The sequence below is a fragment of the Euphorbia lathyris genome, chromosome 9, assembly GCF_963576675.1.
Source record: "Euphorbia lathyris chromosome 9, ddEupLath1.1, whole genome shotgun sequence".
Lineage (NCBI taxonomy): Eukaryota > Viridiplantae > Streptophyta > Magnoliopsida > Malpighiales > Euphorbiaceae > Euphorbia > Euphorbia lathyris.
Genome location: NC_088918.1, coordinates 5,820,992 through 5,837,088, shown reverse-complemented (window position 1 = coordinate 5,837,088; position 16,097 = coordinate 5,820,992). Strand labels below are relative to the sequence as shown.

Genomic DNA, 16,097 nt, shown 5'->3' with positions numbered 1-16,097 from the left:
CCATGATGCCACGACGGACCCCACGACTTCCTACCTGCATAAGGACACGAAAATAGGTCAAAAAGAGGGCCGAGCCACGCCTATAAATAGAGTTTTTCCAATGTAAATTAGTATCTTTCATTTTTTGTAAATTATCTTAGCTTTCCCCTTGTAATTCCTCTCCATCTCCTCCATCTTCTTTGACCTCCATTGAAGCTCCTTCAAAGCTGTTCTCGAGGAATTATCAAGGTTCGTCCTTAAGATTAGGTCGCCGGCTGCAGAGTAAACAGGTTCCCTGAAAGGGATTTTTGTATCTCCTTTTATCTTTCCTTGTTTATACTCTTTGATACAGTTGCCGAACTTAGCTTATTGTATCTTGTGACATTTATCTTCGCCTTTAATAATAATTTAGCTCTTGTTTTGTTCTATGATTATTTGTCTAATCTCTGTCTTACGCTTTATTCAATTGGTTTAACTCATTCAAAAGCCCCAAAATCTAGTAGGCACATATTGCGAGCTGAATCTGACCTAGTCAGAGCCTAGGAGATTGACGACCTCTTAGTTGATTAAGCGCCAATTTACTGAGCCTTAGACATAGTTTCAGTCTTAGGGAATCACGCGCTAGGAACTTCAGGAGGTGTAGACACCGGGGTCGGAGGACCGATGAAGAAAAATTATAAAAAGGGATCCAAATCAGTCGATTGAAATAAATGATGAGTCAATAAAAAATAATAAATAAAAAAAAACGTTGTTCGAAGGAGCCGTGGAGACCGGTTTGATCGAATTCGGAAATCGAATCGAGATGACGGGCGAATCGGTTTCGCGAGTGAAATCTTAAATCGTCTCGCCGAGTTCGGGGTATTTCACGCCCTTTTCTTATTAATTTCATTATTAATAAAATCTCGGGACGATAGAGGGTTTTATTTTGGTATCCGAGCAATCCAAAAAATATATATGGTTTTGTAAAAAGATCGATTTTATAAAAGCTATTTTTAGATGTATTTTATTTAGTTAAACTTTTTTATTTTTTTAGTATATATAAACGCGGCCCCGTCGGGGGCCGGTATTTACGTCACGGGCCGTTGGACGGCCCGTGACGGGGCTGGGCCGCCCAGGCCCAGCCCCCTGCACTTGGCATTCGGCCAAGTGCATTTTGCTGCACTTGGCCAAATGCCAAGTGCAATTTTAGTTTACAATTTATCAAAAAAAAAAAAAAAAAAATTTAAAATCAAATAATTATAATAAGTATAATAATTATAATAATGAGTCATTAAGCCAAATTAGCTTACCCTTGGTTCCAAGTCAAGAGTAAGCTAATTTAGCTTTGTTTGGAGCCTACCCTTAGGCTCCAAGTCAAAAAAAAAAACCTTAATTTTGGGGCTCCATTTGCCTATAAATAGGATGGAGCCCAATGCATTTTGGGAGAAGAAAATTGGACCCGAACCCCTGGAAAAATTCAACGAGACCCGAATTCTCCCAAAAACACAAAAAACCGACTCAAAACACAATCAATCGACTTGATTTGGATCCCCATTACCGATTGAAGAGGTAATAATCCGAGGAACTAGACCCATTTAATTATTTATTGCATTTTTGTTGTTTAGATCTAGTTATTTACTTGTTTTTTACACTTTTATTGTTTAGATTTGTTAAGTTAATTTTTCGTTTTGCATTTGAACAAGTATTTGGTTTTGGTTTTGAAATAAAAACTTCGTTTGGATCCCAATACGAACCGTGACCCGATTCAAGGGTAGTTCGGGATCCAAACGTCGTAGATCCGTTGTTCTATAAACATTTTGAACCGTTATTTTCAAGAAATCGTCGTTTTAGAATCCCCCGTTACAAACCATGACCCGATTTAGGGTAGTTTGGGGGCTAAAATGATGAAATAGAGTAGATCTAAGGTTTTTCATCAAATCTGGAAAATATAGGAGCTGTTTCTGTAATTCTTCCGTTTCTGTCGGTAAAGGCAGTTTAGCGACGGATTTTCCGTCGGTAAAGCTGATGGAATTCGAAAAAAATGCCTTTTAACCCCATTTTCTTAACCTTTTTGATATTTGGTCCCTGATATATGTATATATAATTATGTAATTATTTTATTAAAATTATTTTGGAGGTATATAACTAATAATTATTTATTATATATTTACTCATTTTGTGTTTGGGTATTATTTATATTATTCTAACTTTGTAAAAAAAAAAAAAAATATATATATATATATATATATATATATATATATATAGGTTTTCTTTAAACTCATTTAAGCTATATCTAATTAGTATTTTTGTGGATTATTTGCTTGGCCCATTTGGATAGTTAATAAATGCTTTTGGGTTATTAGATGTTATTTTGGGTATTGATATTGGGATGTACATTTGGGTGGGTTAATTTCCATATAGTTATTATGTAAAAAACTATTTTGTGGTTAAATGCTATTTTCTTATTTATGAACCTTGTTCATTCTTTTTTTTTACATTTGTTTTATTAAAATAAAAGTGTATTATATCTAGTATTATTTTCATTACTATTTTTACCTATTAATAATCATAATATATATATCTTCTCTTTACCTCATTCTTAATCTATAGGTATAATTACCATTTTTGCTAAAAATGTATATATATGTATATATTCATTCTTTTCCTTTTGACATCTATATGTATATATTTCAAATGTTTTGGGTTGGGTGAATTTGGATTTAATTTATTAATGGTTGTCATTATATTCAAATGAAGGATAATTAAGTGAAAAAGGGAAAATAAAAGACAAAAAGGAGTTTAACTTGTTTGTATAAATTAAAGCTTTTCTAGATATTCCCAAAGTGTAAATAATGTTTTCTTGTTGTTTTTAAATCGTTTCTAAAATATCACGTGTTGAAACCTTAATTCGTTCCAACGACGGATTAAGCGAACCTTGTAATTAAAATTGCTTTTGTGAATAATGAAGTTTTGAATTGTTTTCCTAACTAAATGGTTTTTGTACAAAATAAATTGACTTGTATGCTTCACCACGCTTTTAGATTAAAAACGTTTGCTCAACGTTTTCAAACGCTCGAGTCGTTCCAACGGCGATTCGAGTGAACGTCATTAACGGGGTTTTGAAACGTGCCTAAATCGTTCCAACGGCGATTAAGGTACGAACCATGTAAATAAACTCGTTTTTGGGGAATGAGATTAGCGTAGAGTTAGTGTATAGTCTAAAGCATAAAATCACACTGTGAATAAATCAATTCTTTCTTCTCCCCCTCTCTCTCCTATATACTTTAAATTTATGCAAAATGGGTGATTCTTTACTAAAATGGCTTTCGAATAACATGCTCAAAATGGTTTTCAAAGCGAGAAAGAAAAGGTTTCAAATGAATTTTAAACTTAAAGAAATATGCGATTAGTCCGTTATCGCCTAACACGCTGAGTAGGAGGCCGGTGGTTCATAACCGGGCGATGTCGGGGTGCCTAGTAGCCTTTCTCCGGAAAGGAGCTAGCCTTCTCGGCTCGTACCTAAGTTTCCCGAACCCTCACCGGTCTCCCACAAGGGATCGGTGTTCATTTTCCCATTCGTGGGTGGCGACTCTTCCATACTCCGAGCTCCGGTCCTGCCGAGCAGCTTGATTCCACGATTGGTTGCTTTCGGTGCCAATCACCGCTTACGTCGCCATGAGGTGTCCACCCCCCGGTCCGCCCGGGCGAGGCCGTTCGGCACCTTGTCTAACAAGTGGCGACTCTGCTGGGGAAGCGAGAAATTTGATTCCGGAAGGCGTGTATTAAGCCCTTAACGGGGACAGATCGTATTATTTCTTTTCGTATGCATTCATACGCATTATTGCAAACCTTTTGGGTAATTTTCGCGAAACCTCTAGCGAGAGTCCATTCGTCGCTCGAAAGAGGCTAGTGTAAGTTCCCCCTTACAGTAAGGCGCCAAAGGGTCCCCATCCATTCGTTAGGGGCGAATTTGTGCGGTCCTGTGAGGTCCCGCGATCAGCCGTGTCAGCATATAGTAGCCTTAGAAGTTGCCATAGGATTACCCGTTACTATTTTTGATGTGATAAATGAATCAGTTCGTGTTTTCAAATTGCCATGATACGTGTCTAATCCTAAAATATGTAAAGAAAATGAAACGATACGTTAATATATACTCTTAAACCGATATACAAACTACCCCAAAACATCGAAACAATTCGAACTAAAGACGACTTAGTCATCTCGTATGAATGAACTTATGCGACCCGCCTGGTCCCTTTCCGTGTCCCGAAGAAGGCACATGTTTAGGAAATGCGTTATGACGTAAGCACGTATTAGTATGAATCGGTTTGGTATTGAGGATAGTTATATCTCGATTCAAAAGACTATATTAACGATAGCCGACATTCACATTCTTTAAATACGTTGGGATAAAGAGAAATCATGACGAAACGAAAACGAAGAACATTTCTATTTTGAACGACCCCGTTGTAACGTAAAGAGTTTCGCAAACAGGGCCCGTCCCTTCCGAATAAAAGACGAGCTCTTACGTTATGCCTTGTGTTGTTCTTGAGAGAAATGGACGTGTCCGCGAAAGTGACTAAGAAAATAAAAATAAAAATGAAACGACCAAAATCATTCTGTATCTACGATGTATACCCATCCCGAGGGTAGTTAAAGAAAATGAACCAATGCCGTTAAATACGTGCCTCGAACTGGTATATACGCCGTTTAAAATCACGAAGACGAATTGAGCTAAACCGCATGATTGCACTATATGGACGAGACTGTGGGTTTGACTAATGGCTCGATCATTTTGGCCGTTACCAAACTACAAGAAATATGGCCCGATCTGCGTGTTTGCTTAACTCGTGCCTAAATGAAAAAGAACGGTAATATCCCTGCTTCGAATAAGCATGCGATTAAACGAAACGTTGATTTTCTATAACCACGCTAGGATGGTATATCCCGTAAATTGAAAGAAATAAAAATTTGTTGCTAGCCAAAAGATTATCGTGCGCTCAAATAAGACTCACCGTCTTTTCACGTAGCTAAAACGAGCAAGCAGATTCTTGACGCTAAAAACAAACACGTTACGCGATGAGTCCGTTCCCTAAAATAAAATCCAAAAAGTGATTTCATCACTAAACAAACACGTGGTCGTGTCTCTCGATAGATCCAAAAGATCCCATCGTAATCCAAAAATCGAGACACGAACCCACGCGAATAAAAGGGAACGAGTCATTGTCAATAACGAATGATTGAACCAGAAGAATAACTTGTACCACGTCTAAAAATCCGAGATGCGCTCAAAGGGAGTCAAAACCCAAACTAATGCGTCTCGCAAAATGACAAAAGACGAGTTATTCCGAAAGGACAATCCAACTTGGTCGATATCTTAGTCACTAAACGTTGATATAACTGTATTGTCTGATGAATGATTTACTTTTCCGCAATAATCGACGGCATCACGCGTCCCCTGGATCGCAATGTGGGCCCCGAACCAAAATCCTAGGAAAGAGACTTGGACCATCGAGTGTGTGGAGGAATAAGGTTGGAAGAGAGATGTTGTGATACGTGTAATTAGACTAACGTTTGTTCTTCTTATCTTATATATCCGTAAATGAATAAACGCACACACCACGAATCATGCATATAAAATCATGCATACATGCTAACGGATGACCGTTCGCGCAGACTTCATCATTAAGCGGTTGTGGCTTCGCGAGAGTAACCGGCTAGTCAGGCAGTTTGATCAGCTACAGATAGACAGTTCTGAATCGGCAGTTGTGGCTTCTGAATCATCTTCGTCCGAGTATACTCAGTCTTCTGTCAGTATGTCTGCGACCGATGAAAAGGTGGCTGAATTAGAAAATTCTGTGAACAATATCAATGATCAGTTGGCCGCAATTTTGGCCCAACTAGCAGAGTTGGCGTTGAAGGATAACAAGAGTGGAAGTAAACGCGCTGAGAATGAGGTAGACACTGGTCCCCGCTTTGGGAACGAGGATGACTATCAGGACTATATCCGGAAATAGCTCGAGAAAGAGAAGGCTAAGGAAGAGGAGTGGAAGCAGCACATCACTCAGGAGGTGCAAGATCTGCGTGGGGGAAGCTCCGGAAGTCAGGACTTTTATAATTTGAAGAATTGTTTGTCAGCAACTGCTTTGCGTTTGAAGTTTCGACTTCCTGACATGAAAAAGTTTGACGGAACTGGGGATCCTACCGCCCACATGAATCAGTATGTCGCAGTAATGAAGCACACGATCCTGACTGAGGATCGAGTCCTGGGGCTGTTTAATACTTATCTGGAGGGGGCTGCCCTCATATGGTTCCATGCGTTGCCGATGGTTACGAAAAGAGATTGGAAGGAGTTGGCAAAGTCATTTATCGCTCAGTATAGTTTTAACACTATGCTTGAGGTTACTCTGAAGGAGCTAGAGAGCACTAAGCAGCAGGCCGGGGAATCTTTTTCCGATTTTGTGAGGAGATGGAGGGCCAAGGCCGTGGTTATGAAGCAGAAGCCGATTGAGCAGGATCAGATCCGAATGGTAGTTGGTAACACATTGTTGTATATTAAGAATGAGCTGCGGTACATGCCTTTTACCGATTTCAATCAGATGTATAGCTGCGCCTTGACAGTTGAGGGGGACGGAGAACCGAAGAAAGCTTATACCAAGTGGACGAAGTCAAGATATAGTGCCGGAGGGCCAAGTGCGAGTGCAGAATCTTCAGCAGTGAAAGTGCTTGATCTTAATGCTATCGAAAAGAGGCGGTTCGCCAAATTTGATCAGACCTACGCAAAAGTTTTCGAACGATTACAGAAAAAGGGGTTGTTGAAAGCTCTTACTCCTTATAACAAAGCTCTGCCTACTCAGCAAATACAGGCAAGGGGATACTGCGAGTTCCACAGTAATTACGGGCATACTATTGAAAACTGTGAGAGGTTGAAGCATGAGATTCAAAATTTGATTGAGGAAAAGAAGATAGCTGATCCTTCGTCAGCAAACCCTTCCACTAGGCGTAATCCCTTGCCTAACCATAGGGTGAGCATGATCGGGTCTGGGCTCAAAGAGAGTTTGATTGTGGAACCCTTCGGGGAAGACGAGGAGGAGTTGTTGGACTCCGATGAGAAGAATAATGTGGGAAATGGTTTGTATGTGTCGGCTTTGGAAGAGGAGCCAACGGAAGAAGTGATGGATGATGGAACTAAAACTGAGAAAACCGAGGAAGTATCATCTCGGAGGATCATGCCTGTGTTGAAACTGTTTAGTGGGGTAGAAGACCCCGAAGCTCATTTGTATGGATACGTGTGCGCTATGTTTGGGGAGCCATACAAAGTGGAAGAAGTCGCTACATGGTTCTATCTCTCGCTGGTGGGCGAACCTTTGAAGTGGTTTCAATCGCTACCTGACTCGACTAAGCATGATTGGTCACTGATGTCAAGCTTGTTTTTGGTGAAGTATCGAAAAGCCCAAACACGGGTGGGGGAACATAGCGCGATGCAAATTGGGCCTATCAAACGTCCGTTTCCGACTGTCGGCAAGTATAATGAAGGCAAGGACCCCATGGAGCACTTGCATTTTTACCTATCCGCTATGGGTCCTTTAGGCTTCAAAGAGGACGAAATCACGAGTTTGTTTTGCAACTCGTTGGCAGGAGAGTCACTAGTGTGGTATATGTCTCTTCCGATGAACGTTAAAGTGAATTGGGCTGAAATGACTAAGAGATTCATCAAGAAGTACACCGCAGGGGGATACCCAAAGGAAGTGCCGATGTTACCCGATGAGGAGAAACCTGAGGCGGTGTTAACCATGGCTAAGTACAAAGGAGGTGAGAACCCCATCGACCACATAAACTGTTTCAGTGCCTACATGTTTGACGCAGGACTCTATCGAAGTGAGTTGGTTCAGCATTTTCCAAAGACACTCGTAGGAGAAGCTTTGATGTGGCACCGAATGCTCTCGGCAAAGGCAAAAGGGGACTGGGGGTCCCTCATGGAGGCTTTCGTGTAGAGATATGAGATGTACATCCCGTGGACTGGGTCGTTGGAAGATTTAGAAAGGATCAAGCAGTTTCCCGAAGAAGCATTTGTGGATTACGCAAGAAGGCGGAGGTTCAAGTATGCTTCATGTCAGGTCACCTTGAGCGATCAGGAGCAACTCATGAGCATCCGAAAGGGTGCTATTCCACTTGTGGCAAAGAGGTTGAGCAGGGTGTTCTGGAAGGATTATGATGAGCTTATAGGATGGGCTCGATATGGATCGTCGGACCCTTCCTACGTAAATCCGAACGTCCCTCACGTAATGGATCTGATGGTCGTGGATATTTGGGGAAGTTCCTCCGATGAAGAGGGTATCAATCAGAGAGTTCCGATCAACATCTGGGATGAGTCTGATGATGAGCTGGAAATGGCTGCTAGCACCGAAGGAAAGATTCTGCCAGGTTTTGAGATCTTCAATGATGTTACCGACTGGGGCAAAGGAGAAGCAAGTTGTTTCATCGAGGAGATCATGATGTTAGATCTTAATGCCGAGGAGCAGGTGATCACTATTGAGACCACTGTGGGAGCGGTGGATGAGCCCAGCACCTCCAAGACTTATGAGAAACCCGAGAACCCTATTGATGACAACTAGATTACCGCTTTGTTTGAATCTGATGATGTACTCACCAATACTATCAATGAAATGAATTCTGATTTTGCTTACTTTCTTAATGTTGATTCTGATCATTCCATGCATTCTCATTCATATAACATGCCTACATTTGAAATCAATGCAATAGAAATGTCAACTTTAAATCTTGGCACGGATGAAAATCCTAAACTTATACAAATTGCTCAAGAATTAACTATTGAAGAGAGAGAAGAATTTGAGAGAATAATTAAAAAAAATACGAAACAGTGTTTGCTTGGACGTACGAAGACATGCTAGGAATCGATCAATCAATCGTAACTCACCGTATTCCAACATACCCCGATGCTAAGCCCGTAAAACAGAAACTCCGACGCATGAGGCCGGAATGGGCAGATAAGATCAAGGAAGAAGTGAAGAAACAGTTAGAAGCGGGGTTCATCGAAGTAATCGACTATCCCCCTTGGGTCGCAAATGTAGTGCCCATCGCGAAGAAGGACGACAAAGTGAGAATGTGCGTCGATTATAGAAATCTTAACAAGGCGTGCCCCAAAGATGAATTCGCATTGCCTCACATCGACGTATTAATCGACAGTGCAGCATCGAGCGTCTTGCACACAAATGTGGACGGCTTCATGGGCTACATACAGGTTCAAATTGCAGAAAAGCACAAGGCAAAGACCTCGTTCACAACTGAGTGGGGAACGTACTACTATAGGGTAATGCCGTTTGGTTTGAAAAATGCCGGGGCAACTTATCAACGAATGGCTACGACACTGTTCCATGATATGATACACAAAGAGGTAGAAGTTTATGTGGACGACATGATGGTCAAGTCGGAGACAAGAGAGGGGCATTTCATGGCACTTGAAAAGTTTTTGGCCCGAATTGCAGAGTTCAAGCTAAGGTTGAACCCGAAGAAGTGCTTCTTTGGCGTTTCATCGGGGAAGATCTTAGGCTATGTGATCAGCAACAAGGGGATTGAGGTGGATCCCGACAAGGTAAAGGCCATACAGGAAATGCCAGCACCCAAGAATGAGAAAGAAGTGAGAGGATTTCTAGGGCAGGTTCAGTATATCAGTCGGTTCATAGCACGACTCACTGCGATCTGCAAGCCGATCTTTAAGCTGCTATGGAAAGATCAACCCACGGTTTGGAATGATAAGTGCCAGCAAGCATTAGAGAGTATCCGGAACTATTTGTCTAATCCACCGGTTCTGAGACCGCCTAAACTTGGAAAACCGCTTCTCCTCTATGTAGCGATCGAGGAGCGATCTATTGGGGCAATGCTGGCCCAGGAAGGGGACACTGGTGTGGAGCACGCAGTGTATTATCTGAGTAAGAAGTTCCTGGAATACGAGCTTAAGTATAACATGATCGAAAAGATGTGCGTGGCAGTAGTATAGCTAACAAAGAAACTACGACACTATTTTCAATCTTACAAAGTGATCATTATTTCTCGGATGGATCCCGTGAAGTATCTGTACCGAACTCCGTCTCTAACAGGGAAGCTAGCCCGATGGTTGTTGCTCTTGTCCGAATTTGACATCGAATATGTAACGAAAAAGGTTATTAAGGGAAGAGCCGTAGCGGAATTTCTGGCCAATCAGCCTCTAAATGCGGAAGAGGAAGAGATAAACTATGATTTCCCCGATGAGCATTTGAGCGCCATAGAGGTTATACCGTGGAAAATGTTCTTCGACGTCGCAGTTAATTTAAGGCCTTGTTTGGATGGAGGGTAATTAAAGTAAGGTAAGGTAAGTGAAGTGTATAAAATAACTTGTTGTGTTTGGATAGAAAGTAAGGTAAGTGATGGTTAAATAATGTAATTGTGTTTAGTTTGATGGCAAGGTAAAGTAAAGTAAGGTAAGGTTATATATAAAATTACTTTTATATCCTTACTTTTATAATTTCTATTTATTAGCAATTCTCATATTGTACCAAATATTTTTCTGGCGGATCAACGGTGGACCTGTTGAATTTTAACATTCAATTTTTATATTATTATACATCATGCTACGATTAAAAAAATACACAAAACAAGACCCACTATTTACTTGTGTCACAATAAAAAATTAAATGATATAAAGGTCCAAATAACCCATTTTATAATCAAGCTCGTGCAAATGATAAGCATCACTCATTTTCTGGAAAATGGATTTACATGTGGCTCATCTTTTGGAGATATATATTTTTCTATGGAAGCAGCAAACTCCAAGATTCTAAACATGGTCTCAAACTAGTGCCAATTATTCTAAACATCTATTTTAATATCAACAGAAGCAGCAAACTCCAAGCAAAAAAAGTGATAATTCAAAATCATAATTTAGCACGTCCACATTATATGCAAAAACATCTCAGTTTGTCAAAATATGATCATATATCTATATTGTTTCCATGGAAAGAAAATATGACCATATACGTGTCATTGAGAGAACAAAATAAGTTAGTCATAATAAAAACTATCAAATACGAGGCATCATAAGCATCAACAAGCTTTTGCGATCTTCAATTGGACATCCAAGCAAAGTTTTTAGCATATCCGGATTCTTGACAAGGAAGAGATAGGAACTTTGCATCAAATGTGGCTCAATGGATAAATTTTTCAATTCATTCCATATACTTCCATCAGAAATTGGATCTTGAGTTTTTGCTTTCACCATCTCAGCAGTAGAATCCTTGATAGCATTTGCAACCATCTGAAATCCCTCTTTCATGATTCCAATTTCATCTTCAGTAACCATTTTTTTTGCTTTCTTCACATTAGATGGACTAGGACCTTCTTCATATATTGGATCCACATTAGTTGCTCCAATATATTCATCATCATGAGTATCTCCATGCACATTAAAACTTTCCAAAGTGACCACATTTTCATTAACCATAAAATTGATTCCATCAATTGTGTCTGAATCTGGACAATTAGAAGTTGCGGTTGCTGAAACTGAACCACTAGAAAATGCATTGCGGGATCTTTTTTTTCGGAGTTCTAAAACAGTCTCAGATTGATGACCGGTAGCCCTATCCTGTCCAAAAAGTTGCACCAACTTTTCATGATTCCTTATAGGTTTGTTCATCCATTCAACAGCTGCTGGATTGGCCTATACATTAAATAAAAAATCAATGTTATATCCTAATATTAATAACATGTTCACTATATGCACATAAAAAAAAAATCAATATTTTGCAATGTAATTAAACTAACCTCTATTAACTTTTCCCATACTTCGGGCTCGGCATTCCACATTTCGGTTGTTGGACACCATCCAAATCCACTCATCCCATTCTTAAAAATATCATAGCAACAAACAAATTGTCTCTTTAAATGTTTCAAACGATTTTGAATTCTTTCTTTGTTGAGAGGCTTATCCTTAAATTTCTCCTTCAATTCATTCACAATGTTACAAATAGCATGACTAGTAAAAGTTCCACCAACCCTATTTCCTAGCACGTGTTGATGCAAATATGCATCAATCAAAGCATCGTCCATAAGAGGTGTCCATATGCATAGGCTACTTGCATCAGATTTTTTCAATATTGATTTCGACATATTGATAGCTACATAAAAAATGATAAAGTTGCTATTAAACAAAACACAATAAACAAAACACAATCAATTTCATAAATAAATAAAGTATTGCTTACAAATAGTTATTAAATAATTTAAATAAAGCAAATCAACAAACAAAGTGAAATAAAACAAATAGTTCATGCATTGTAGGCATTCCATATATCATTTGCAATGACATCCCTCAACATCTCTCCCCTAACAGTCTCCTCATTACGTTCCATATTGTTATTATGCTCTTCTTGCGCATGGTTAACATTGAGAAGCTCTTCATCAACTTCTGCAATAATTTCTTCACTTGGATCTACACCCATCAAATAATTATGTATAATACAACATGCAAAAATGATATTGTTTTGCGTGGGAACACCAAAATGAGGCTCTGTTGAGCTACCTATAATAGGAAATCTCTTCTTAAGTACTCCAAATGCTCGTTCAATTGCATTACGCAAAGATGTATGTCGAAGATTAAATAACTCGCGTGCATTTCGTGGTGAATTTCTTGAATATTCTTTCAAATGATATCTCTCTCCCCTATAAGGTGTAATAAGTCCACTTCTCAACATGAATCCAACATCAACAAGGTAATATTTTCCTATAAGGTGCAATAAAGTTATTATTACAAGTGAAACATTTATGTATTTTAACCTAAATAATTTATATATTCGTCTTACCTTGAGGAATTTTTAGAGGGCATTCTCTAATTAACGCATTTTTTATAATTCTCGAATCTGAGGCTGTTCCTTCCCACCCGCATAGCACGTATGTGAATTTTAGATCAAATGTGCATGCAGCTAACACATTTTGTGTCGGATATTCTTTCCTACCACGATATCTAGGTGCATCTTTGTTAGATACTTTAACACGAATATGTGTTCTGTCAATAGCACCAATGCAATCCTGATATTAAATGTTAAATCAATATATAAAGTTTAGCAAACTAAAACTTAAAAAATTTACTAAACTTTTTATGACCTTAAAAAAAGGGTAGAATTTGTTGTTGTTCACTATTTCCGAAGGAATTTGACTTCCATCTGGTTGTTTTAGAAACTTGTCTTTCAACTCTGCTATAGCTTTTAAGACATTGTAAAAATGGCGACTTGTTGTTTCACCGGAACGACGAAAGAGGAAAGACAATATCCTATTAGTAGTACCATGTCCTAACACGTAAAGTGTTTTTGCAACTTGTTCTTGAATAGTTGCACGCATTGTTGGTCTAAGACCCCCATCAATTACTAGCATATCACATAATCTAATAAAAGCTTGTGGACCCATTCTTATAATACTATGGCAATGTGCACTTGAAAATAATCTTGAGAGCAAATCATCTCTAATTTTTTCTCCTCCAAGTCTTAATTCATGTGTAATTTGACTACTACGACTCCTAGTTCGGCGCATATATCTCACAAACCAACATGCCGCTATAGAAATTACTTGTGCACATGCTAAATGGTGTATATGTTGTAAATTCTCAAAGTCTTCATCATCACTATTTTGATTCATCTAAACATAAGAAATGAATGTTAAATTATTAAATGAATTGAATTAATTCAAAATGATGTAAAGATGAATATTGACTAAAACTTGCAAACTTTAATTTCAGCACTAATAAGTACAGCTAACAAGCCAGATTCGAAGAAAAATATAACATGAATTAGTGAGAAAATAAAATATAAAGTAGTAAGGCATAGTGCCAAAAATGCAATCCTGGAAAATTTCCCACTTCACAATTTAAGCATTCTTTATTATTACAAAACCATGTGAGCAAGTGGTTAAACTTATGTTATCTGTTTGTTAACACTTCTATTATTTCTTTATGTCCCGTATATTATATATATAATCCATTGCTCTAACTTTTCTACATTCTCAATTTCCTCCCATTACTCTACAAACCACTAAACCAGTCTCAATTGATCAGTTTCAAAGTTCATCTCTTTTATAATTTTGTTTTTGGGAGAGTATAGGTGTATAGTTTTTAGAAAAGTATCAATTTAGACTTAACATATATAGTACTAATATAGGTTTAACGTGTACCAATTTAGGCCTCGATAACGGAACAAGGCACGTCATTGATCGAGGCCTAAATTGATACTCTTTTTTTAAACGTTAAACATATATTTGTACTGTTTTGTATGTTAGCCTAATATTTGTACTGTTTTGTATGTTAGCCTAAATTGATGCTTCTCCTATTTTGGTACTTTATCTCTTTGTCTTTGTTTCCCTCATTTTTTTAGGTGTAGTGTTGAATGTAATTAAATTTATGAAATGAGTTTAACAAGGAATTCAACATCTGCTAAAAGTGGATATTTTTTTTGGAAGGAATGTTGAATGAATATGCAGGAGGAAGGACAAAATCGAAAGCAAATAAAGGTTCAGCACTATCATCTATCCCTTCCAACCAATATCAAATAAACCAATATCAAATAAATTAGTGAATCTAATCTATCCCTGCACTTCACTAATATATTATTGGTTTGTTTGGTCCCTGCACTTCACTAATCTATCCCTTCTCTACAATACATGTAAAAAAAAAGGGCTTCTTCACTAATTTATTTGCAGCAGAATAATTTCATATCCAGGTGGTGTTTTTTCCACTCTTCACAGCCACATTCACATTTCAACGAGAGAGAAATACTTGGTAAACAATGAGAAATATTTTCAGACAGATAGACATGTTTTCAATCAGGAAAAAAAATCATCGTGCACGAATAATCACAAATCTTATATTCATATATCTTCGTTTAAAGTCACGTACAATCACAGGAAAAGAATAAGAAATAGAGAAAATACAGTAAAAAATCACAACAAAAGAAGAAGAAAGAGAGCAAAATCGAAGAAAATGAAGGAAAAATGTTACCTGGAGGCTGGATTGAAGACGACAAAGAAAAGGTGATGTGCGGCTTTCACGTATCTTCTTTCCTTTGAAATAGGGCAAAATCGACCCTGTAAATAAAATAAAACAAAGAGGGTAATTTTGGAAAAGGAAAGATCTGTCACTTGTCTACCCCCCAAATTGGAGTGTAAAGAAAATCAGCCAAATTTCACCTCACCTACCCTCACTTACTCTTACCTTCAATTACACCTCAAAACAAACAAGACTACCTACCCTCACTTACTTTAAAAAACCCCCATCCAAACAAGGCCTAAGTGGAGCAAGGGTAGGAGTGTTACTTATTTCTCCAGAAGGAGAAAGGATCCCAATGGCAAAGAATTTATCGTTCCCTCTCACTAATAATACGGCCGAGTATGAAGCATGCGTCTACGGGTTAGAGTCTTTAGCAGCATTGGGAGCATCGTACGTTGAAATCTGGGGCGACTCAAAGCTGATTATCAAACAAGCACAAGGAAACTGGGAAGTAAGGGAAGAAAGGTTGCGCCCATACCTAGACCAGCTGGAGGGGTTGGCACAGAGGTTCAGCGAGTGCCGCTTTTATCACATTCCCCGAGCACAGAACCAAGCAGCGGATGCTTTGGCCACCTTGGTGTCGGTGTGGGATAATCCACGGAATCTTGCCTCAAAGCCTTTGGTGCTAAAAAGGTCCCACAAACCGTGCTATGAAGATGTAATGTTGTTAGGAGTAGACGAGAAGCCTTGGTACTTTGACATTGTGAATTTCATGAAAAACGGGACTTATCCAGCAGAATCAGAACTTAGGGATCAGGCTGTGATCAGGAGGTTAGCTCATCAGTTCGTCATCCACAATGATTTGCTTTACAAAAGGCACATCGATGGATTACAATTGAGATGCTTGGACGAGGGAGAAGCCCGTGAGGCAATAGAGTCGGTACACTCAGGAATTTGTGGAGCCAATATGGGAGGAGCAGTATTAGCAAAGAAAATCGTAAGGCAATGCTTCTATTGGCTCACCATGGAAAGAGATTGAAACGAATATATGAAGAAATGCCATGGTTGTCAAATCAACGGGGATTATAACCACCTGCCAGCTATGGAACTACAC

General features: G+C 38.7%; 1 protein-coding gene across 1 annotated transcript; it reads right to left on the bottom strand.

Annotated features, from left to right (window-relative positions):
- Positions 1-10,874: 10,874 nt before the first annotated feature.
- On the bottom strand, positions 10,875-15,033 carry LOC136205130 (uncharacterized). Its single transcript, XM_065995615.1, has 3 exons — positions 14,996-15,033; positions 11,776-12,128; positions 10,875-11,671 (listed from the first exon to the last, which is right to left on the bottom strand). The coding sequence occupies exons 2-3, from the start codon at positions 12,118-12,120 to the stop codon at positions 11,036-11,038; spliced, it is 981 nt and encodes a 326-aa protein (XP_065851687.1). The 5' UTR covers positions 12,121-12,128; positions 14,996-15,033; the 3' UTR covers positions 10,875-11,035.
- Between the last annotated feature and the right edge of the window lie 1,064 nt (positions 15,034-16,097).